Consider the following 26,206-nt stretch of genomic DNA (forward strand, 5'->3'; position numbering starts at 1 on the left):
CTGAGTGGACTTGTAGGCTCTAAAGTTTAACATTGTTTTGTTTGTGAGTGCAGTTATGTAACAAAAAAATCTACATTTTTAAGTTGCACTTTCACGATAAAGAGATTGCGCTACAGTATTTGTTGTTGTCAGTAGCTACCGGTGTGATGCTCTGCTCTTGTTCGATGATGATAACAGTCGGCTGTGTGCGTGTTCCCTCTGTGTGCTGCCCCGGCTCTGCGCAGATAGCTGACACAGCAAACCCCGAGAGAACCCCCAAAGACCACAGACTCTAGTAAGGTACAAAGGAACCCGAGCCAGGTTTATTGTCGAACGAAGCACAGTAATAGTTTCCCGTAGACTCTACAAGACATACTACGAATTTGTGCCCCCTGGCAATGGACCGGCTCAGTCAGTGGCGGGACTTTCCACTGCCCCCTAGGCCAGACAAAGATGCGCACTCCGGGACCTACTTTTATACAGTTACAGGACAGATTACTCATCCCTACTGACGTATTTAGGTACAGCCCCTTGGCTCATTAGGGTGCTGTCTCCCCCTTTGATCATGTTGTTTCAAACAAACAGATCTATCCATCATGCTGTCCTTTTGACCCTGTCTTTAAGATGCACCTGCCTGTTCCTTGTTATGTCTGTGGAGTGTGCTCATATGGGGATGTCCAGGTGCCATCTTGGCACAAGTTCCTGTTACTAACACTTATATCTGAATGCACCTGCTTCTAACAACCCTCTTCTCGCCAACTTCTGTGAGCGGGGCCTGCCTCTGGCTCACAGCCCAGCTTTTGCTTAGCAATGCCTGGAAGTACTTTGGTTCAGGCTTCAGACCTCAGACTGGGCCTCTGACACAAGAGTTTGTTTCAGGGCCTCATCTTACTACACTTGTATGAGGTGAATTGAAAAATACTATTTCTTTTGTTTGCCGTTTTTACAGTGCAAATATTTGTAATAAAAATGCTATAAAGTGAGCACTCTCTACTTTGTATTCTCTGTTGTAATTGAAATTAATATATTTGAAAATGTAGACAAACATTCAAAATATTTAATACATTTCAATTGGTATTCTGTTGTTTAACTGTGTGATTAAAGCTGCAATTAATCATGATTAATTTTTTTAATCACAATTAATTTTTGAGTTAATTGCATGAGTTAACTGCGATTAATTGACAGCTCTACTTTTAAGCTAATTTTCTTATTCATCACTTTTGAATACTTGGGGCTGGCGATATGGAGGTTGTGCAAGGTCTCGCTGTCTGTGCCAGTGAGGTTGTGATGCACCAGACAGCTGGGGAGTGAGAAGATTGCCCAGAGGCCAGGGCTGTTTGTGTGGGAGGGCAGAGTTGATAAAGTCTTGTGCCACCATGCTGTGTAAAGGAATTTTATGAATGATGTGAGTCTATGCCTATAATGGAGAGGAGGGGAGAGAAGAGAAGGGGGCCACCCTGTGTTGTGATGGTCCAGGACCAGAGGGTTCTGGGTTGAGTCAGGAATGTTTCGGCTCCCTAGAGAAATCTTGTTCCTGATGGAGGTGATATCTTTGGTCCTGTGGTTATGGCGGCTGGGGCTGAATAGAAAGCAGTATCACAAACCCCAAATGTTAAAAAGAAGAGTCAGGCCCCTTTAAAACAAGTAATATGCTTTGGGTTCTTTTTCTTACCCTTCTGGTTTCTGGGCCATTCTGTTCACGTGGATCATGTTTTTTCTATATTTCTCCACAGGCATGAGGGCTAGAAATTTCACTTATTTTTTTCAGTGAAAGCTGAAATTTGCACATAGTAACATGACTCTAGGAGCTGGAGTCATGTTAAAATAAATAAGTAAAATACCTACTTATTTTCCTACTTGCTTAAATGCTTTAAGTAAAATATCAGTTATTGCGAGGCTCACAGTAAAACCACAAGAGTTGGAAATGCTGGGATTGTCACAGCCTCTATTTCAGTTATTATTATTTGCACTAATGTTACATGTTAGAGGCCCCTGCTGAGATTTCCCATTGCACTGAGCACTGTACGGACATATAGTAAGAGACTGGTGCTTCCAGAAAAACTCACCCCCAGATAGGAAGGCAGGGCCGCCCAGAGGGGGGGGAGGGGCAAGTGGGGCAATTTGCCCACAGGGGCCCCCACGAGAATATAGTATTCTATAGTATTGCAACTTTTTTTTATGGAAGAGGTCCCCGAAATTGCTTTGCCCCAGGCCCCCTGAATCCTCTGGGCAGCCCTGTAGGAAGGACAGACTAGGGAGTCAGGGGAACCAGAGACTCAGGGAAGGGAATGGCTTGCCTGAGGTCACCCAGCAGGTCAGTGCAGAGCTGGGAGTAGAACCCAGGTGCATGGGTGCTAGAAATAGGGCTGCTGCCACACCCCCTGGCTTGAAGGGGTTTCCATTATATACAGGGTTTACAGTTTGGCTAAATGACTCTCAGCACCCCTGCTGTGCAAATTGTTCCAGCACCACTGTCCAGGTGTCCTGAGTCCACATCTAAGGCCTGATTCACTAACCATGCTGCCTCAGCTTTGAAAACTCATACTGAGTGAATCGGAAGTTACTGAAGGCTGGTGCAGGTCTCTTGCTGCTTCTGTGTTGTGAGGAGGAGAAGAGAATTGGAGAGGCTCAGAAACCTGTCCTTTGAGCTCTCGGAGCTCCCATATAGAACCTGTGTGTTACTATGCTGTGGTTTGCAAGTGTACATGTACACACACATGCCCACTCTGCGATGAAAGGGAATCCTGTGGAGGGAAGAAGTCCTCTCTGCTTACAGGGGGAAAAGTGAAGAGAGAGTTAGGAGATAAGAAATCCTCTCGCCCCCCCGCCCCACCATCTCTGAGAGGCTAGCTTTACAGGACTCGGTGGGACAGACAGCACGGTGTGCCAGCAAACTGAATGGAAAATTGCAATCAGAGAGGCTCCAGCAATTGCATTGCTTTCACTTTTTAAAAACGATTCCCTGGCAAGTTAAAGTCTTTAAAATGTGTTAGGAAAAAGACTCCATGTTCCTAGAAAATACCAAAAGCAGCAAAGACGAGTGGCTACCTCATTAGCCACCCATAAATTCTGCTTCTATTTAATTAAATTAAACAAGGTTCCTTCTTCCTAAAAATATTTGGAATAATTTTAGCAAACAGTAACCAAAACTATTCTAACATTTACTTACCAGCTCCTTTAAAAAAATATTTTACGTGAAACCACTAAAGATTAAATAAATATGATTTCCTCCCATCATACCTCCTGACACCTGGGTGCGGAGGAGGAGGAAGAGCCATAGGAGGGCAGCAGATGGACAGGAAGAGAGCCTGCCTACATCACTTCAGGGTACTGGGATGGCTTCCAGAAGGAAAAGGTTCCCAGACTCCAAGTGAGGTGACTGCCCCTGGGCAGCAGTAGTTGCTGGAGGGCGAGGAGGCATACTAACCCTTCATCTCCCTCCACCATCCAAAAAAGGCCTTCTGCTTCCTCCTCTCATTGAGTTCCAGCTTCCCAGGGCCACCTGCCCTACTCTAGAACCCTGCTGTCGGGAAAGGATTGAGCCCACAGGCCCTATGCCAAGGAGAGCAGTGTCCCTGTGGGGTGTATCTTTACTTTCTGCTGTTTGGGGTTCTGAGCCTGGTGGTGTTTCTTCTTAGAAGCATTGACACCTCTTATAACGAATGTCTGTGTAATACTAGAATTGTAAACAATAGTATAATGATGCTAGTATTTTTTCCCCGTCACTGGGGTTCTTTTGGCTACATATATTTTAGCAGTATGGATGTGTGATCTTTGATTTGTGGGCTACTATGTATCTTATCCATGAGACAGACTTGCATTATGTTTTTTATGCATTCCTCAGAGGGCAGAGTTAAGGTTGTTTTGGTGTCATCTTGGTGACTATAGTTCAGTAGGGCTGATTTGCTAGAGGATTTGACTGTGAGCATATCTTTGGGTGAGAATGTGGGAGAAGGTAATGGATGTGTGCACACGGCTTTATTCTATATTTCTTGGGTTTTGTGGTTTTATATTTGGCATTGTTGTCTCTTGGCAACCTTAACTGATTTACACAGAGTGTTTTTTATTTGAAGTTCCTTGTCTTTTAAAAATGTTTCAAATAAAGACATTGAAAAAACAAACAGGAAGCTTAAAGTTTTTTTTTTTTTAAATAATATATGGTTATCCAATTAGCCTCCATGAGACTCTCTCTGATGTAGTTGTTGCATGTGGCAATGATACTGTCCCTAGTAAAGTTGTCTGCTATTTCCCATTGCTCACAATGGAACTGAAGCCAGGCATCTCCCAGGAAAAATGGCCACCCTATGTTTGGTTCTATAGTTAGGAGACTGGACAAGAGACTGTTCGGTGTCAGGGGAATGTTGACATCACAGGTGGGCTCATCAGCCCTCTGTTTCTGCCATGTTACTGTAAACTAGCTGAGTAAGCTAGTTAATGGTTAATAACTTTGTCTTTTTCCAACAAAAATGAGGTATTCTTTATCAATGTGTAATCTGATGACTATTTTCTACTATTTCACATTAAAAGTGTTTAAGAAAGCCCCAGAACAAAGATCCCCATGTCATGTCTTTAAAAAAAAAAAAAAAAAAAAACTTTTTTTTTTTTATTCTAAATTTACAACCTCATAATTTAGGTATTCCAAAAGTACTTAAAATTAGAATATGCTCAGGCTTATAATTTTGATGACTTTTCTCCAAAAAATATCAAAGTGAACAGAACTAAAAGACTACAGAGGTTCATTAAAGGCATGGCCTAGTGTACCTCCCTAATAACTGTACATCCATTATAGGCAGAATGGTGAATGGGATGAGATTGCGTAGTGAATGAGGCAGGGGTCTGCAGGGAGTGAAAGGTTGCTCTTGTGGACTAGGACACAGGACTACCAGCTTCTATCTCTGGTTCTGCCCCAGATTTCCTGTGTGGTGTTAGGCAAATAACCTAGGCCCAGATTCAGGAAAGCACTTAAGCACATGCTCAAGTCTTGTTCTGAGCTATCTGCTTAAATGACTTTCCTACAAAGAAATACTCTTCTGAAGTGGGACCGTAAACCAGACTTTTCAGATGAGACTACTAATTTTGTGTTCCTTGTCTCCTGCGTGCCCTCCTTGAGAACAATTTTCAAAAGTGCTGACGGCTCACAATTCCAATTGAAGTCCATGGCATCTGCCAGTGCTCATCATCTCTGAAAAATCAGGTCTTGGGCATCTCAGTTTGGGCACCCAGTCACTAAGGCTCCCAGAATTATGAGACACTCTTGCAAATCTTGGCTTTAATCTCTTTGGGCCTCAGTTTTTCTATCTGGAAAAGGGGATAATAATACTGCCCTGCCTCGTGTGTCTGTTATGAGGGTGAATTCAGCCCTCAGGAACTGTAGTGGTGAACCCCATAGAAATAAGCTTCTATTTCCATGAGGAAACAAACAAACAAACAGAAAAGCCCAACAACTCATTCAGTGCAGGAGTTGGCTGCTGTGCAGTTAACCAGCCATGGGGGCCACACACTGAATGATGAGGATGAAAAGAAATATTGAACAGGGGCTTCACTCCCTGAACACCAGCCATCCTGTGCACTGAATGAGGCAGAGGTCCTGTGGAAAAAGTAATACGTGATTGAAATTTGTATCATAATGCACATGCACATCTGGCATTTCCTAGCTTTTGGATGTTTGACTTTGCAACCTTAATAATAATTTTGACATGGGACTTTTGTATCACTTTAGACACACCCATGAATTACTAAGTATTTTTGACGCTTGTTAATATCTTGTGCATTTGGAACAGGAGGGTCCGGCCCCCCCCCCCTTTTTTTTTTTTTACTTCATATGGTAGGAAAAGTATTTATTTCTTGCATTATCTTTTCAGGTTCAAAATAAACAAGAGAAGAAGCCTGGGACTCCATCCCCAGCCCCTTTGAAGTCAGCAGTCAGTCCACGACCTCTTGTGACTGTGAATAAAGTCCTTATCAATGCCCCTGTGTCCATAAACATTCCACGTTTCTACTTCCCCAAAGGGCTTCCAAGTGTCTGCAACAATCACGAGGAGACCATTGCCAGGATCGAAGCATCCTTTACTGAGTTTGAAGATGAGAGAGCCAACATTTATGAAATGGGGAAAATTGCCAAGGTAAATGTAGCCATTCAGTGGATCACTCACAGTTTGGGGGACAGTGAAACATTAATTAAATTTATTAACTATTTGCTCAATTCTAGTTGCAGTTTTACATTTTTCAGTGCACAATGAGCAAATGTACTTACAGTTTGAATGACTTACGTTAGATTAAGGAAACAACAAAACAAGAATGAACACAATTAAAGTCTCCATGGGAGAAGGATGAAGTGTGTCACCTCTGATACACACTGAGTCAAATCTGACTCACAAAATGGCAGCTTCCCTGGCCAACAGGCAGACCTCTTAGAAATGCAAAGGAGTTTAGCAAAGAACACATTCACAATGGTTACATACAGCACGGTTGCAAATAATTTGTCCAGGGCATATAGAGCTAAATTCTGACCTCACTTATGCTGGTTGAAATCCAGACTAACTGTTGGAATAAATGGGTTTATACCAGGATTAGACTGGTGTGAGATCAGGAACTAATCCTTTGCCTGTTTTTCTGTTCACTAATTGTCCATAACAGGTTCAGGTTTTCTCAGCTTTATTTGTAATTTGAAATTATTCACCAAACTTCTATAATTTTTAGCCTTTATATTTTTAATGAGTGCTTCATTATGAGCATTCAGGATCTGAAACTAGGAATTCACGCTGTTGGTTAGTTTTGATTGGAAACCTATCACAGATCCAGGTCCCCAGATGCATTGGTGCTAGTCTGTGCCACTAGGGAGGAGTGCTGGTGTACTTCAACTGCAGACATTACCAGTTGCCTCATTTGAGCTCAGCTCTCTGCCACTGTGATCCTGAGGTGACATGAAGCAGGCCCACTCTATGGCTATGATTACACTTGAAGCTAGGGCTGTGATTCCCAGCGTGTGTAGATGTACTTACACCAGCTCTCATTGAGCTAGCATGTTAAAAATAGTAGTGTACCCAGGGTAGCATGGACAATGGTGAGCAGCGGCACAGACTCGTCATGCCGAGTACATACCCTAGGGGTTCAGGCAGGTTTGTAGTAGGGACACTGCTTGGTAACACCACCTCCAGCATAACAGTCTCTTTTAGCGCATGATTAGCAGAAGAGGGATATGGTCAGCTAAACCCCATGTTGCACTGATCCTTGGATGCTCAGTTTGTATAATGCAGACATAGGAGTTCAGCAGCTTTAGAGTTCTAACAGTCGGCAAATAAGAGCCTGGATCTGGGGAACACAACACCTGGTTCAGGAACAATTGGCCACATTACCCTATTCTTCCATGTTTCAAGCATGTAGTCTCCTCACGCTGTTAATGCAATAGCAACCATAACATAAATTCTTATTTATTCAATGTACATTGTTCATTGATGCTGTAGCTGGAACAGTGACACTTCATCCAGGAGGGGCATTCTAGTTTCACGAGCAAAAATTCTGGGGAGACTGAGACTGGCTTTGTAATAAAGATGACAGCAGCTGTCAGAACGCACCCTCTGAAAAGATGCCCAGGAAACCATCAAGTGTGGGACAAAAAAGTTTAATGACTCACGTTATGTGTCATGCAAGGGCAGCAAAGGTGTCTGTTGGGGCCTTGCCAGACTCAAAACAGAAAAAGCAGCATGGCTGTGCAGAGGAGACCAGTGCTTCAATCAATGGTACATCGAGACATCCCTGGGTCAGCACATTATCTGATGACATCAAGCTGTGACAAGGTCCACTGCTGCAATACAGTAGTACTGATATGACTCTAGATTCAGGGTTCTGAAGCAAGTGCAATAGAACTAGCAGCCTTTATTAATAAAACAGCACAGTGTGAATCTCCGTCCTTTCTCATTGCATACCTAGTCCTGGCTCATGTACAGTGGACTGAAATCAGGATGGTCACATCCAAAAGTAGTTATTCAGCTGGCTGGTGCTCTGGTAGGAAGAGGGACAACCACAGGAAAAAGTTAGTGGAGGGTGCCAAGGAGAGAACTTTGTTCAACATTAAAAAAAGATAAGCCTGTGAGAGAGGCTTTCAGTGGAAGGTGGGGCTTGTTTCTCAATTAGTGCTTCCTAGCGTTTCCCATTTCCAACCAGAATCACTTTGGTTGTGCCTGGATTCAGCTTGAGCCAGCTGCTCCTCATCCAAGAGACGATCTCTTGTAGGCATTGGCATTCTGACCTCTTGGCGGTGGTTGCATCAGTTGAGAATGAGATAGAGAGTTGAGTGTTATTGACATGCTGTTGCCAGCGGAGCCCGTGGTCTCCCAGTGGTCTCATGGAGATTTTGAGGAGAAGCAGGGATAGTGTGACTCAACAAAGGCCTTCAGAGAGGAGGAACAGTTACCCATCTCACTCTCTGGAGAGGAATGAGAGGGGCTGGAGCTACAACAGAGCCGGGCTATCTACTCCTGCTATGTCACATAGGCGTCTTAGCAGTGCCTTGTGGTGCATTTGCAAAGGCTGGAGGGAGGTCCAGAACTATGAGCAGGGTAATGCTTAATTTGTGCCAGGGCTGAGCCCGGCACTCTGGGCCTGGCAGGTCATGGCCCCAGCACTTCTGGGCTTGGCAGGTCACAGCAGGGTTGCCAACTTTCTAATCACACAAACCGAACACCCTTGCCCCGCCCCTTCTCTGAGGTCCTGCCCCTACTCACTCCATCCCCCTCCCTCCATCGCTCACTCTCCCCCACCCTCACTCACTTTCACCGGGCTGGGGCAGAGGGTTGGGGTACAAGAGGTGGTGAGGGCTCCAGCTGGGGGTGTGGGCTCCGGGGTGGGGCCTAGGATGAGGGGCTTGGGGTGCAGGAGGGAGCTCCGGGCTGGGGTCGAGGGGTACGGAGTGCGTGAGAGAGCTCAGGGCTGGGGCAGGGGGCTGGGGTGTGGGAGGGAGTGAGGACTCCGGCTGGGGGTGAGGGGTTTGGAGTGCAGGAGGGGGCTCTGAGCTGAGGCAGAGGGGTCGGGTGCGGGAGGAGGTTTGGGGTGTGGGCCCTGGGAGGGAGTTTGGGTGCAGGAGGGGGCTCAGGCATTGGGGTATGGGAGGGACTGCTGAGTGCGGGCTTCAGCCAGGCGGCGCTTACCTCTGGCTGCTCTTGGAAGCAGCCGGAATGTCCAGCTCCTAAGCTCAGGGGCAGCCATGCGGCTCTGTGCACTGCCCCTGCCTGCAGGCACTGCCCTTGCAGCTCCCATTGGCCACGGTTCCTGGCTGATGGGAGCTGTGGAGTTGGCGCTCAGGGTGGGGCACAGGGGCAGTGCGTGTAGACTCCCTAGCCGCCCCTGCGCCTAGGAGCCAGACATGTTGGCTGCTTCCGGAAGCCATGCAGAGCCAGGACGGGTAGGGAGCCTGCCTTCACCCTGCTGCGCCACCAACTGGACTTTTAGTGGCCTATTAAAATCTCCGGGATTGCTTTCAATAGCCACCAGGAGATTGACGCCGATTCCACTAGACTCCTGGCCAATCCGGGAGGGTTGGCAACCCTAGTCAGTGCCCTGGCACCTCTGGGCCTGGCAGGTCACATCCCCGGCACCTCTGGGACTGGCAGGTCACAGCCCCGGCACCTCTGGGCTTGCTGCATCAGTTATGAATGTGAAAAAAATTGCTTGAGCCCCATCACTTCTTTCATTACAAATTAAACACTGGAGCAGGGGGATCTTTTCTGTGTCTATGGCTGTGAGGAGCTTATCTGTTTAGTTCCAGTACGGCAGTCTCTGTGCTGTGCTCTGGTCTGTACATAGATTGCAAGGCGTCTAGGAATTTGGCTGATGTAACCAGCAGGCTCCAGTATGTGACTGCTTCCTCAGTTATATTGTCCAGGAGTTGGAGGTTGGAGTCACGTTGGTGGCTGGGGAGATCTGCAGGGTCGAGCATTGGCTTCTTGATGATTGGATTGACTGCTGCATTTTTCAAGGAATTTGGCAGGTTTGCTTCTCTGAAGCACCATGGAGATCGTAATGCACTGGTTTTCCTAGGCCAGCACTTTGAATTGCACCCAGAAGTAAAAGTCAGTGCAGATGCTGATCTCATATCCCATAGGAAATTTATTCCTAGACGCTGGAGACTGCCTCTCTCTATATGCGCCATCAGAACAAATGGAATGCTCTTGCCTATATGTAACAACATAGGGAGGGCCAGGGAGCATGGTGTTCTTGGTGGAGGCTGCCTGACTTCTTGTGTTGGCCTGATGAGGTGTAAGGCCCAATGGGTTCTGTATCGTGGTGTGAGAGCCTACAAATTAGGTTGTTTGTTGACAGAATATACAGTTCATAAATAAATAAGCCCTTTCTGTGACTGTATTAACATCCCAGCCTTCTCAGCTACCATGTATCTGTGTGTTTCATTTGCAGGTATGTGGCTGCCCTCTGTACTGGAAAGCCCCCATGTTCAATGCAGCAGGGGGAGAAAGGACCGGATTTGTATCTGTACATTCGTTCGTAGCTATGTGGAGACAGTGAGTACAGCATATAAGAATGTTCTTCCTCAGAAAAGGGAAAGGCCAGCCACCCAACGGCCTGCCCTAACACTTCTTCAGTCCTGCTTTCCTACTCACCCACCAGGCTCTTCAAACCCCTCCTCCTTCTGTCCAAATAAATCCGTATTTTAAAATCAACATTGGTTTCAGTTATCTTCCCCATCATTTACTGAATGTTTGTTTCTCCCAATGCTTTAATAGGGTCTGCATCCGTTGATTAGGAATAGCCCATATCTGCAAATGTTGTGTGTATGAGGTACAGTGACATGGACACTGAGTGAGTCTGGAGATAGTATCATTCCCTAGAACAGTGGGTCCTACAGTAGGACTCCTACTCTGGGATGGACGGTAGAGTCCTTTAATGCTCTAAATTGTTCGGCAATCCCTGTTGGAGGCACAATTCCACAGGATTGCTTTCGAATCTGGCCCATTTGGGAGGAGTGGGGGGAGGGAGCGCTATGCAGTCTTCTTCCAACTGCAGAGCCTCTCTTTGGCACACTTCCTGCTTGGGCACTTTAAGTGTACCTATCCTTGCACCTCCCTGGCCTGTCTCCAAAGACCCCTCCCTGCCAAAGTGGAGCACAGCTCTGTGGCATGCAGTAGAAGTGCACCCCCGGCTCTGGCTCTCTGCAGCCTGTTCCCTCGCTCCAGTGAACCCACAACCATTCTGCTCCCTGGCATTGATTCAGGAAAGTGCTTAAGTCCTGCAGACTTCGTCATTATATGCTTTCCTTAATCAGTGCCCTGTCAGCCATGGGTATTTGTTACGCTTGTTACTTTACATCCCCTGAGGTTAGCTCTACACCTCACACAGGTGGAAAGACATGGTTTCTGGGGAGCTGACAGTCTCTCACGAGTGCTGGTGCAGTGTGTGTGTGTGTGTGTGTGTGTGTGTGTGTGTGTGTGTGTGTGTGTGTGTGTGTGTGTGTAAAACAAGCAGTAGGGAAATGGGGCAAGAGAGGAGGAGGCTTACAGTGACCAGTCACGTTGTTGCTGGGATTAGTCCTGCTCACAGGATGGAAGCTCAGTCAGGAGAGGAGTCTAAGGAAGTATTTAAATGAGGAGATTGAAGGGCGTGATGGAGGAGAAGTAGATGTGCATCCCAAGTGCAGGGGGCAAAGAGGGTGTTATGTTGTTGTTGTGAGGGAAGCAGGACTGGGGCTCTGCTGTCATTGTGGAGGTGTGGGGGGAAGTAGGGGGTAAACTGGAGGTTGCCGAGATGTGGGTGTGAGTGACATGACACAGTGGGTCAGATCCTGAGGGCTTTACTTGTTTTTCATTTGTTACCAAATGCCTGAGTAAGGACGTGGCCCTGTAAGAGGAGTTTCAGTGTCTCTGGAGCATGCCATTGTCAAGGCTCCTTTCTGAATTCTCTCCTGTAGCTATTGAGAGCTCTGGCTAGGAGGCTTGGAATCACAGATGGTGTGAGATGGAACAGCTCTGTTATCTTACCCAGTCTTTGTGCCCATAGGACATGTCTGCAATATCACTTAGTTTAATTTTTAAAGTCCCAAGCAGTGTGATTTCCACCTCTTCCACAGCCCAGTTCAGTGGGCACCCTTCAAACTGCCTTTGGAGCTGTGCTCCCTAGGTATTTTCTGAGCTAAATATAAAAACTGTTGGGATAACAGCATCTAGTTACCAAAGTAAAACTGTAAAATGTATAGGGATAGTCACAGTCAGATTGTTTTTGTTGACACACATGTTGTATCATAGGTTCCTCCACTTAGTCCTAATTAATCTCTCTTGCATACTAAATAGTTCTTATCCCTTCTTCATTGTCACAGCCTTCAAATATTTGTAGACTGGTATCATGTCCCTACTTTGTCTTTTCCTTGCCAAACTATTTTTTGCTGTTTTAATCTTTCCTCAGTTTCTCCAGACCCCTGATCATTTTTATTGCTCTTCTATGAAGACCCTTCAGTTTTCATACATTCATAGATTCCAAGGCCAGAAGGGACCATTGTGATTCTCGAGTCTGACCCCCTGTATAACCCAGTATTTCCTAGAACTTCCCCACAATAATTCCTAAAGCAGATCTTGTAGAAAAACACCCGATCTTGATTTAAACATTGTCACTGGTGGAGAATCCACCATGATCCTTGGTAAATTGTTCTAATGGTTAATTACTCTCACGATTAAAAATGTGCACCTTATTTCCAGTCTGGATTTGTCTAGCTTCAACTTCCAGTTATTGGGTCATGTTACATCTTTCTGTGCTAAGAGGCGATTATTAAATATTTGTTCCCCATGTGGGTACTTACAGACTGTCATCAAGTCAACCCTTAACCATAGCCATATGGAAACAGGCCTTCATTTTAAAACATGGATGCCTAACTTTAAACACCCAAGTCCATTTTAGGCACCTAAATAAGTGGCCTTATTTTTCAAAAGTGCTAAGCACCCACAAATCTCATTCGAGGTCAGTGGGAGCTACTTAGTGTGCAGAAGTTTTGAAAATCAGTCCACTTATTTTAATATGGCCTTGGGAGCCCAACTTTCTGCTCTCATTTTAAACTAGCTCAACCAGAATCTAGTGCCTCTCTTTTTGGTGACGGATGCGTTTGCATATGCAGCCCAAAGCCTCCCTGCTCTTTCTGCAGCGATCAAACTGCACATTCATGTCTAATTTGCCGTTCACCATCAGGCAATTTAAAGAGCAAAAATAACCACAAATTTAAAGAGTTAAAAACTGGGCATGATGCTCCATCAGTCAAGCTGATGGAGGAAAAATATGGTGACTGAGCATACTTTTTAATCTGTCCCTTAATGGGCTGGGCCTACGGTGACTGTCCACAGGCATGCATGCTAGACCCACTGTTTACACTTAAAGAGACACCATAAGAATCTCTGCACTCATAACCTTTACTTAGTAAGTGTTAACGCGTTCCTCTAGAGCAGTGGTTCCCAAACTGAGGTTCGTGAACCCCTGGGGCTTCGCAAAATGTTATGGGGGTTCTCAGGAAAAAGTTCCCTAATGGCGGACAGCTGTCCCTAGGGACCCCGGGTAGCATGGGGCCAGCAGCCCGGAGCCCCTGGACTTCCAAGAGCTAAGCAGATCAAAGTAAGCATATCTATCACACTGAGGAGATGTAAATTGAAGACTCCTTATAAGAAATGGAAAGGGAGGTGGATATTTTTTGCTGTTTTTAAAATGAAATAGGCAGCTAGGATTGTTTTTAAAATGATTATGAAGAACAAGTTTAAGCTTTGTTGTAATGTGTGTTGTTTGCCTGGATTGCTCAAGACCTGAATGCTTGAGTAGGAGGAACTCTTTGAGTTGGCTTCTTAAATACCTTCATGCTGTTTCACATCTGATACTCCTTGATGAAACATAGCCTTGTCTTATAACAGGCTTATTCAAAGTGATACAAGCTAAAAAAGTGAGATCTTGGAAGAGTGTTGCCGTTTTCATAATGTAATAAAAATACTGTAATGATAAATAGTAATTAATAATACATAGTGTGTAATAAGCATGTCATAAAAACAAATTTTATATTTCCAAGATCACTGCTTTTATAATTTATATTCAGGTAAAGGAAAAAATCCCTGGGAATATTCATTTTTAGGAGAGGGTTCGTGAGACTTGACATTTTAATGAAAGGGGTTCACAGGATGTTAAAGTTTGGGAACCACTGCTCTAGAGGGACCATTATATTTGCCCCTATTTTCAGATTGGTGTGATGGAGCCACTTTGATTAAGTATATTGCATATTCTGTATTTGGTAATGGGTGATGTATTCGTGACATGCAATGATGAAATACTTTATATTCCAGCATTAACTAAGGAGGAGCATCTACTAAAGTTAAACATTTAAATCAGCAAGACCAGATTACGTGCACCTCAGATTTATAGCAGAACTGGCTGAGGAGTGGGTCCCGCTGGAAAGCCACTGAACATGAACTCCCAGTGCAGCGTTATGGCTAAATGCTGTGCATTTGTTTATTTAACCATTTTCTACAATTTCCTGTTTTCAAGCCTCTAACGCCTCAGTCCAGCAAGTACTTAAACATGTCCATAACTTTATGCACATGGGTATTCCCAGTGAGTTGACTGAGACTATGCACATGCATAAAGCTACTCACAGGTGAAAATGCCCATAGGACTGAGTGCAAGTGTCTAATAACTAATTCTTATTAATGGTAAGTAATCATTAGTAAATAACAAATAAATAATGTGTTTTAATTTTTGCAGTTCTTGAAAATTACTGAGTAATTTTTCTTTGAGTAACTTATTGTTTCCATCACAATAACTGGTGAAAGCTCTGGAGCCTGGTTAGTCTCTAAGGTGCCACAAGTACTCCTGTTATTTTTGCGGATACAGACTAACACGGCTGCTACTCTGAAAGCTTTCTACATTGTTTCTCAGTCCCTGTTATGATTATTTTTCAGTAAGGGCTTGGTGAAAGCCTGGGAATTTCTCATTTTTGTGTGTGTGTTTTGGTTCTATAGACACCAGTTATTTGGATAACTGTGTTAATCTTGACCAACAATGTTATGTAGTAGGAAATAGCGAAGATTGGAATAACGTTCCACTCTTCTGAAGTACTCACTCCTCTGGGTCACAGACAGAAGATATCATCCTATAGAGCATATTTCCATTCAGTAAAGCACCACACCCTGCTAGCAATTTTTATAGTTGGAGCAGATTCCCCTCCACAGCCTCCCTCCCCAACCTTCTCCACTTCCCACACACACACTTGACAAAAGAAGCCATTGTTTGCCTCTTTGGGGTGATTTGTATGCTAGGGAATTTTGTCAGTAGAGTTTGGCAGCATCTTCAAATACTGAAGTCTTGGAAAAAGACTAAACTATAGGGGAGAGATTCTATTATGGCATCTCATTGGATCCATCTTTAATGGATGCTAAATGTTAAATGTTTTTTTCTATGTTAAAAGATAGATCAGAACTCCATAAGAAATGGATATTAGCAATATATGGCTTGATTTTAGTAAGGCTTTTGACACAGTCCCACATGACATTCTCATAAGCAGGGAAATGTGGTCTAGATGAAATTACTATAAGGTGGGTGCACAGCTGGTTGAAAGACTGTACTCTCAGAGTAGTTATCAATGGTTCACTGTCAAAGTTGGAGGTGTATCTAATGGAGTCCCGCAGGGGTCAGTCCTGGGTCTGATACCATTCAATATTTTCATTAATGACTTAGATAATGGAGCGGAGAGTATGCTTCTAAAATTTGCACATGATACTAATCATAAGGGTAGTTAAGCTCTGGAATAGGCTTCCAAGGGAGGTTGTGAAATCCCCATCATTGGAGGTTTTTAAAAACATGTTGGACAAACACCTCTCAGGGAGGTCTAGGTTTACTTGGTCCTGCCTCAGCACAGGGGGCTGAACTTGATGACTTCTCGAGGTCCCTTCCAGCCCTACCTTTCAACGATTCTATGAATATTGATTTCTAAGGGCCAGTTCTGCCCCTCTACCACACACAGGGTGCAATTCTCCCTTTTGCAGAGGACTAGCAAAAACCCTATTGTGCCACGTACTTCCTTCTTAAACCCCCAAGTTAGGGCCTAAATGGGATTCAAGTGGTATATAGGCCTTGTGCTTTTGCTTTGCAGAAAGGTGAATTTCTCCCATTCAGAGTAAGAGAGACATAATCATGTACTAAAAATGTAGTTTTCAGACAGTGAGAAGACATGAATCTTTCCAATTGATAAGGGAAGCTAAAAGTATCAATGAAAAAAATCTGTGGCCAGTGGAGTTAAGGACAATAAGAATGAATTTTTAAAATAAATCAGAAACAAATGCAATCATCATAACATTGGTATAGGTCCAGTATTAGATGGGTATAGCAAAATTATCAATCATGGTGCAGAAAAGGTTTTTCAATAAATATTTCTGTTTTGCATTTGAAAAGCAGCTGGATGACTTATTTTTATCTTACACAGTTAATTAAATACTTTCTATTCCAACAGTAACTAGGCAGAATGTTAAACAGAAAACTACTAAAGCCAAACATTTTTTTAAAACTGCAGGACCAGATAACTTGCAACCAAGAGTTTTAAAAGAATTAGCCAAGCAGGAGATTATCAAGTAGAAGTAGAGAGGTGATATTACCACTGTATATGGCATTACTGAGGCTATTACTGAATGCTGTGACCAGATCTGATATCAACACTTCAAAAAACTGGAAGGTTTAGAAAAGAGCTGCAAGAATGATATGCAGTCTGGAAAACCTGCCTTGTATAGAAAGAGATGAGGGAAACTCAATTCTAGATTAGTTTATCCTAGAGAAGATTAAGAAGTCACTTGATCATAGTCTGTAAGTACCTACATGGAGAAAAGAATTCTGATAGTATAGAGTTCTCTAACCTAGCAGGCAAAAGCAAAATAAGATCCAATGGCTGGTAGCTGAAGCCAGACAAATTCAGATTAGAAATAATAATAATAATTAATTAACCATTGGAACAACTGACCTAGAGTTTTCCACCTCTTTAAGTGTTTTAAGGCAAGCCTGGATGTCCCTTTCTAAGAGATCTGCTCTAGCTCAACCAGAAATTATAGGCTTGATGCAGGAATCACTGGGTGAAATTCTCTCGTCTGTTAAGCAAGAAGTCAGATGAGACGATCCTAATGATACCATCTGGCCTTAACAACTGTGGCTCTATGAAATGGGAATGCTGTTCTAAGATACCTTAGTGTAGGAAGAGTAAAGAGAACAAAACTATACATTTTTAGCAAATAAACACAGAGATTACTTTCTTCAAGTCTCAGAATTTAAATAAACACTTAATATAAACATTTGACATACTGCACTGCATAAGTAGGCAAGTAACTGTAATGATGATTCCCTACAATGAACAGTAGAACACAGTGATAAGAAGTACCATAACTGTTACCTTCAGAAGGCTTTTTCTTCAAAGCAATCATTGCTATTTGACAGTTGTCACAGTTATGGAGCTAGCTGTGCCAGTGCCCCCCTCAGGTGTGTGACCTCTTTCCCCTTAGCTGTCTCAGGATGGAATCTCGTGATTCTTATACTCTTTGGCCAGACCCTGAGAACATGGCCTCATGTACCAATTACTTGTAACCCTGCAGGGCCGACTGGGTTCAGACGCCTTCGTTTCTTCCCTTCGGGGTCCTGTGATATTGACCAACAGCCTCCTTCAAACAAAGGTGTTTTATTTAGCAGTTGGAACAAAACATAAAACAAAAAAAGGATTTTAAAAATAACAGCCTACTTGCATTGTCTTATCTAACATTACGCTGCCCTACAAGCCCAGTTAGATGCACTTTCCTCTTCAGCTGCAGACACAGAACACAACCAACTTATGTTCTCCTAGCCAGCCCAGATCCTGCTGTGTGTCTGTGTGACTCTGTCTGACCCAATCTTTTCAAACTGGCTTGGACACTCCCCCAGAGCGTGGGCTAGTCCTATTAAGGTTACCGGCTCTTGGAATGTCTCTTAGCGACTCTCCCATTTAAGTTGTTAGGTGACTATTGGAAAGGGCCTACACTCTCTTTCCCTAGATGGGCAGGCTGGCGCAGCTACCCAGACAGACCCTTAGGGTAAAATATCCATCCCCTTTTATGAGACAGTGACACCTCGGTGGTGACAGATCCACCTTGGTGGTGAAACCGTATTAGCAATCACCAAAGAGCACACCCATATTTGTCACAGTAATATTAGGGAGAAACAATATTCAGCTCCTCCAAGAAACACTTGGGCATTGTTTCAAGGTATCAAGGAAGAGAATAAGGTGTTACCCTTCTGATGTCAGGTATGCATAACTTACATGGTCACAACTTTGCATAAATTGCATAACTTCTGGCTGAAATTTGGCACTTTAAATAAGGAGCCTAACAATCAAACTGTGGCTTCTGATTGCTGTGTCCTCTGAGAGTATGAATTAGTTTGAGTAATTTATAACCTTATCTCTCTCTCTCATAGATTACTACAGAGTTGCCATGATGATGCAGCCAAATTTCTTTACCTTCTAGCAAAACCCAGCTGCAGCTACCTAGAGCAGGAGGATTTCATCCCACTTCTTCAGGTACATAAACCTTGCTCAGCAGTACCTGGTTGAGTGAGCAGGGGGAAGGGTGTTGCTAATTTGGGATATTTGTTTGTAACTTCTTCAGTGTATGTAAAGGGCATGCAGAGCTTTGAATGGGCTCTAGTTGGGGTCGAGCTTTTTAGACTTAAATTTAAATAATAATGTAAGGGGGTACTCATTTTCGAAGGAGCTGAGCAGTGGCAGCTCCTGCTGAAGTAATTGAAAATTGTGCCCTTTTATGCAAAATTTTAACTTGACCCATGGTCTCCAGTTGGGGTAACCATTTGGAATTAACAGGTAGCTAAACTGAATCCACCCAGCTCCTCCATGTGCTTGTATCTGCAAATCTCAAACTCAGGACTGGAGAACATACAAGGCACTGTGAGATCAATAGATAGATATTAGACTAAAGTATAAAACCTTTGCGTGTTAAGAGTGCAGTTAACAGTTATTTAATTTACCTAATAACACTTCTTCCGGACTACCAAGTGCAATCTACCATTGAAATATTTGCAAAGAATTGTGAAACTAAAGTATTGTAAATGTCAGCTAGCCTATTACATATTTAAATTCCACTCTACAAAAAGCTTTTCTTTGTATTCTACCTAAATTATCCTTGTTTTAATTTTATCCCATTGCTTTTTCTTTTACCCTTATAAACTATAAAAAACAAACACCCCTCTCCATTCTTGGTGTCTAGTTCCTTCAGATAGTTGTGGCTGTGTATCATAGAATCATAGGTCTGGAAGGGACCTTGAGGGGTCATCTAGTCCAGTTCCCTGCTCTCATGGCAGGACTAAGTATTATCTAGACCATCCCTGACAGGTGTTTGTCTAACTTGCTCTTAAAAATCTCCAATCTCCACAACCTCCCTAGGCAATTTATTCATGTCCCTCCTTAGTCTTTGTTGCTAAGCTCTATATGTACGTAGCCCTTTTAATCTTCCTTCCATAAATTAGTCCCTCCAGCTCTTCTGATCATTGGCTCATGCCCTTCTCTGAGCTCCTTCCAGTGTTAATAAATTTCTGATATTGTGGTGCCCACTGTACATAACCATGGAGATGTCTTGAGGGGCAAGATTGGATCTCTGAGATGGTGCTTGCCTTCCCGCAAAAAAACTGGTACCATTATGGGGTGGTGGATAAGAGTTTTGGGATGGATTTTTCTCACGCTTCTTGGTGGCACTTTTCATATTTTCCCCACAGGGCATGTTTCCTCTCCTGACTGACAGCAGCTCCATTTTGCAGCTGCCAGTGCACTCTAAGAGCTGCATAATCCTTGTTGTGGATTCATAGATTCTAAGGCCAGCATGGGAACTTGTGATCATCTCGTCTGACCTCCTGTATAGCACAGGCCAGAGATTATCCCTGAAATAATTAAATATTTTAATGTTTCCTTGGCTGCCTGTCAGTCAGTTAGTGGCTATTCACCACCACTGGCCCTCAAGGAGGCCATGCATATGCTCAAAGCCTCCACAGTATCTTCTTATAGATGGAGCACAGTCATGGATGCTTCCCCCTTGCCACTGGAGATGCTTGTAGTGCAGGCATGTAGTGCTTATGCAGCCATCCGGCTGGAGGCTTCTTCCATTCACGATATGAGCAGGTCTTCCACAGCCAGGAACATGTCCCAACCATGCAGCTCTGGCTGAATTCCATACCACTAGGCCAGGATTTGTCATTAAAAAAATAACTATTCTGAGAGAAAGAGAAATACCAAAATAGTCAAGTTAGTGTGGAAAAGGTATGGACTGTAGCTATGCGTATCCTACCGATCACACAAGATTGTATCTTTATGAAAGAAGATTTAAAAAAGCAGCTTTTCTCCTGTTGTTGGATATTGCTCTGGAAAGACACAAAGGGCTGTTTTTAAAGTCTTTCAGAAGAACACTTATTTCTGATGTATCAGTATGACAAATATTAATATCTGCGAGGAATTAAAAGGGGATTTGGGGAGGAAAGAGTCATATGGTCCAAGTAACTAACATTTTTTTCTCTATCAGTAAAAATGAGTTTTCATCTGCTCACTAATTCTTCCTTTGTTTTTCTGTCTTTAAGTAAATCAAAATGGCCCAGCAGGTGCGTATTGTCCAGAAAATGCCTGTACTTTTACAAGGTTCATTTTAAAATATTGTAATTAACTTTTTAAATGCTGCAGTTGCAGTTTGGAAAGTGCCACAGAGCATCACTTTTTAAACTCAGTCATTTTAAAACTCTAATTAAAAGGAAAAAACCTCCTTGTTCCAATTTCACTTGGTTTTGTCTTTCAGGATGTGGTTGAAACGCATCCTGGCCTGACATTCTTGAAGGATGCTCCAGAATTCCATTCCCGCTACATTACTACGGTAGGCTGACTCCGGGAGTCTCCACGTAATCCTGACATTCCAAGTCCCTCTTGTTACACAATCTGTCACTATTCATATGAGCAGGTGTTCTGAGTTATTTGGAAAAGTGTGTGTTTTACCCAGGCTAATAATGGTGAGCAATTTTATTGTACCATTTTGGCATTTAATTGTGCTGCAAGTTGGATTTTTTGGCCTCTCTCCTGACAATAGGCATCATGGTAGCCATGGAAATAAGTGTGTGATCCTGCAGCCAGTAGATTTCTCATAATACAGATGGACAGCTGAGATACAGCAGGGATGATCTTTGGAAAGACTCCTATTGATCTCTCTTAAGGCTCATGAGCTAGAGGTTGCACTATTTCAATGGTAAATGAATAACACAGATAAATGCCTCTAGTATCTGACATCATATCCATCCTTGTTAATATAACCCTGTTCAGCTTGTCCGCTTTCCATACCCGTTCCAGCCATTGCATTGTGTGGCTTCCAAAACTGTGCGGAGGCTGTACTATTGAATTATATTCACAAACAAAAAACTTCATTTAACATTAGTTAAGATTGCTCTCATCAATAAACTTAACCATAACAAATAGGAGATACAAAATTAAGGATTAATAGGTAGCAAAGTCAAGCACTCTCAAGTTAAGAAATGCTAGAATGAACATTGGCCATACAGTCATTTTTCACTCCTCTAGTGGATATGCATTATGATACATTCTTTAATTCCACGCATAAGTGACCACCTGTGAAAAGTTTGGTGTAAATGACTTGGCCAGCATCTCTTAGAAACTCAGTGGCTGAGGCAGGGGTAGAATCTGAGGTCCTATGACCTATGTAATGCTGCGCAAGCACTTACACCAAACTTTTTTGCAGGTGGTCACTTATGCATCTACTTAAAGCTATATCATAATGCATAGGCGGAAGACGTGCTGAATAGGCAATGTTCATTCTGGAGTTTCCTAATTTGAGAGTGCTTGAATTTTGCTACGTTTTAATCCTTAGCTTTGCATTTCATATTTTTTGGTGGTTTACTTTACTGATGTGAGCAACCTTAACTAATGTTAAACAAAGGATTTTTGTGTGTGTGAATTTCCTTAATTTTTAATGGCACATATTTAAAAGATTTTCTATTTAAATAATAACATGCTTACTACATAAAGCATTTGTTGTGTTCAGTGTATATTTTATGGCCATTGTTATCTTTGTGAAGCTCCATATTTCACCACTCAGTGCCATGTTGACCGATATACTGAAAGTAATTAAATTAAACTATGCAAACAAAACATATTTCTTTTTTAATGTAACTTCAGTTTTACTATCAGGGGGTAGCCGTGTTAGTCTGTATCTACAAAAACAACAAGGAGTCTGGTGGCACCTTAAAGACTAACAGATTTATTTGGGCATAAGCTTTCGTGGGTAAAAACCTCACTTCTTCGGATGCATAGAGTGAAAGTTACAGATGCAGGCATTATATACTGACACATGGAGAGCAGGGAGTTACTTCGCAAGTGGAGAACCAGTGTTGACAGGGCCAATTCAATCAGGGTGGATGTAGTCCACTCCCAATAATGGATGAGGAGGTGTCAATTCCAAGAGAGGAAAAGCTGCTTCTGTAATGAGCCAGCCACTCCCAATCCCAGATTAATGGTGTTAAATTTGCAAATTAAACAAATTTCCTGATGGAAAATTCTCCGCAAAAGAATAAATGGACACAAATTGGACATCAGGAATGGTAACATACATAAGCCAGTAAGTGAACACTTCAATCTCCCTGGTCATTCTATTACAGATTTAAAAGTCACTATCATTGAACAAAAAAACTTCAGAAACAGACTTCAAAGAGAAACAGCAGAACTAAAATTCATTTGCAAATTTAACACCATTAATCTGGGCTTGAATAGGGAGCTTATGCCCAAATAAATCTGTTAGTCTTTAAGGTGCCACCAGACTCCTTGTTGTTTCAGTTTTACTGCAACTTATGATTCTACGTGACATTTTTTAAAATTGTGTAACAGAAAACTGACCTGGGACTAACAGATCTATAATTTCCCACTTTCTTTGTGAATATTTGCCTTTTAAAGTCCTAGCCTCCAATTTGTAAGACGCAGATAATTTACAGGAGAGGATCTGTAATATAAGGAACAGGGCCATAGGCATTCTGGCCTGCTGCTTACAACGGGGCTGGGGCCCACATGTCAGGTTTGATATTTGTGAGCAGGGGTCGAAGGATTCGCTAGAGCAGGGATCTCAAACTCAATTTACCTTAGGGTCAGTGCCAGTCCTCAAATCCTCCCAGCGGGCCAATAATGTCACTGAAGATGGTGTTCAGAAAAGAAAATGTTTATATTGTATTTTTTATTTCAAATTTCTTAGAAATAATAAAACTGTCATACAACTTCTTACAATTCTTCGCCTGCCAGAGAGTCTTTAGTGTTTGCCAGACACCTGGCAATGCTTCAGTTCTGTCAGTTTGTTGATGTTTGGCCTCAGTGACTGAGCAATTGAAACCTTCAGGATTGCAGCAAGGTGTGCATCAGATAGTTGTGTTCGGTATTTTGACTTGTTTATATTCATTGTGGAAAAAAGTGACACTGCCTCCATGGCTGATTCTGCCCGGCAACTAATGATGCTGTCGCCATGGCTGACTCTGCCCGGCGACTAGTGATGATATCTCTGTCCCTCTCCCCCTGCCAATGGGAGCTGCGGTGGGTGGTGCCTGCAGCAGACATTGCCGGCAGCATGGCTGCATGCATCTCTCCTTCGCGGGCTGCAGTGGGGAGGTTCTTGGGCCGCAGATGGCCTGTGGGCCGGGACTTTGAGACCCCTGCTTGTTCAATAAGCAAGAGTCGGGATCGGAAGCCAGAGATCAGAGGTATGACCAGACTGAAGGCAGGCGGGCAAGAGTCAGGGTCAGACTCAGGCTGGGATTGGAGACCGGAGATTGAGGTCTGGAATTGCAGCATGCCTGAAGTCTGTGTGGCTGCCCAGACAACTTCCTGGGGTGCACTCCAGAGTTAAATAGGGTGGCTCGCCAGTAGGAGGGGTGCAGGGTACTGTCATTCTGGATCCTTTGGGTGGTACTTCCTGTGGCACCTGTTCTCCAGAGTGCTGCTGGTGTCACCGTGGGAATATCAGCTGCCCAAGGCTCGGCTGACCCATGTCCTAATTCCCACATCTTTACAGTAATTTTGTGTCTTATTTTCATGTAACCCTTTCTGAGGAAAGGAACAAACAATTCCCCTGTGAAAAGAAACTGTGTAACTTACCTGAAGCCCAAAGGACTACTCTAGGAACTTGTCCAAACCCAGTTTGCTCTCTTTGCCATTCCTCCTGGGACTCTGCACTGGAATAATGTTATGGTTGTCTGAGGTCAATCAATTATCAAAAGCATATGTTGCCATGACAACCAAGGCAATAGGTTTCAGAGTGGTAGCTGTGTTAGTCTGTATCAGCAAAAACAACAAGGAGTCCTTGTGGCACCTTAGAGACTAACAAATTTATTTGGGCATAAGCTTTCGTGGGCTAAAACCCACTTCATCAGATGCATGGACTGAAAAATAAAATAAGCAGTATAAATATTACAGCACATGAAAAGATGGGAGTTGCCTTACCAAGTGGGGGGGGGGGGGGGTCAGTGCCTATTCTCAACAGTTGACAAGAAGGGGTGAATATCAAGAGAGGGAAAATTACTTTTGTAGTGCTAACGAGGCCAATGCAATCAAGGTGGACATAACCTATTTCCAACAGTTGACAAGAAGGTGTGAGTATCAGCAGAGGGAAAATTACTTTTTGTAGTGACCTATCCACTTCCAATCTTTATTCAGGCCTAATTTGATGGTGTCCAAATTAATTTCAATTCTGGAGTTTCTCGTTGAAGTCTGCTTTTGAAGTTTTTTTGTTGAAGAATTGCCACTTTTAAGTCTGTTATTGAGTGTCCAGGGAGACTGAAGTGTTCTCCGACTGGTTTTTGAATGTTATAATTTTTGACGTCTGATTTGTGTCCATTTATTCTTTTGCGTAGACACTGTCCGGTTTGGCCAATGTACATGGCAGAGGGGCATTGCTGTCAAATGATGGCATATATCACATTGGTAGATGTGCAGGTGAACAAGCCCCTGATGGTGTGGCTGATGTGGTTAGGTCCTGTGATGGTGTCCCTTGAATAGATATGCGGACAGAGTTGGCAATGGGGTTTGTTGCAGGAATTGGTACCGGGGTTAGTGTTTTTGTTGTGTGGTGTGTAGTTGCTGGTGAGTATTTGCTTCAGGTTGGGGGGCTGTCTGTAAGCGAGGACTGGCCTGTCTCCGAAGGTCTGTGAGAGTGAGGGATCGTCCTTCAGGATAGGTGGTAGATCCTTGATGATGCGCTGGAGAGGTTTTAGTTGGGGGCTGTAGATGACGGCTAGTGGCGTTCTGTTACTTTCTTTGTTGGGCCTGTCCTGTAGTGGGTGACAGGCAATAGTCACTCCCACACATATGCTAATGAACTAGAGGGCAGGCGTGCTGAGTGGCTGATTATCTCTGATATCATAGTGTTACTGCTCAGGCAGCAGCCAGGAGCAGCAAATTCATGTTGTGTGGAAAATTCAAACTCCTCTGCTTTTCCGGTTTCCCAACTTTCCTAAAAAAACCCTAAAACATATAAACGCAAAATAAACATTGGAGATCATTCCACACACACATTAATTACTAGCTGAAATTTGGTTCCAATTCCCCATGGCATGTTTACCAAAAAGGGTTCAGAAGAAAGGTGACACTAAGGTCCAGACCCTGTAAAACAGAAACTTACAATGCAACCTTAATATCTCACTACAAGATCATAGCAATATGTGAAAGAATGCCCTTGACAACTTTTAAATATTCAGTTATTATAATTAACAACTCCCACAAGCAAGAGAAAAATAAAACTAACATTAAACCTCACCACCCTCTCTGCTCTTCCCCAAAAGTCAGGGAAAGTAGATGGGCTTGCAGTCAGTTAGTTTGGGTAATTTCAGACCAAGGTTAGGGGAGCAAAAACCAAAGTCTAGGAGGCTTCACAGAGAATGCCCTTGCCAGTTGCTTCCTCTCTCCTTGGGGACTCTACACAGGGGCTCCAGTTCGGGCATTTCCACTGACTGCAGCTGTAACAGTATGGCATGAGGAGAGCAGGGTAGGTCAAAACCAACACCTTCAACTCCATTCACAAGCCAGCTTGAGAGCTGGTGCAGAGCATAGAGCACTGCTGTATTATGCTCATGGTGGGACGTTGTCACACACTGTGCCAACACTTGTGAACTGTGGGTCATAGACTCAGGTACTGTGAAGGGGAATGAGACAGAAAAAACT

General features: G+C 43.4%; 1 protein-coding gene across 2 annotated transcripts in view; it reads left to right on the plus strand.

Moving 5' to 3' along the window:
• Positions 1-26,206, plus strand: part of PPP2R3A (protein phosphatase 2 regulatory subunit B''alpha) — a 121,112-nt gene that overhangs the window by 31,739 nt on the left and 63,167 nt on the right. For both annotated transcript variants that reach the window (XM_065410883.1, XM_065410882.1), the window contains exons 2-5: positions 5,841-6,101; positions 10,390-10,493; positions 18,430-18,532; positions 20,805-20,879. In XM_065410883.1, the coding sequence (XP_065266955.1) occupies positions 5,841-6,101; positions 10,390-10,493; positions 18,430-18,532; positions 20,805-20,879 (543 nt within the window). The remainder of the gene's footprint in view (positions 1-5,840; positions 6,102-10,389; positions 10,494-18,429; positions 18,533-20,804; positions 20,880-26,206) is intronic.

The sequence above is a fragment of the Emys orbicularis genome, chromosome 9 (assembly GCF_028017835.1).
Source record: "Emys orbicularis isolate rEmyOrb1 chromosome 9, rEmyOrb1.hap1, whole genome shotgun sequence".
Taxonomy (NCBI): domain Eukaryota; kingdom Metazoa; phylum Chordata; order Testudines; family Emydidae; genus Emys; species Emys orbicularis.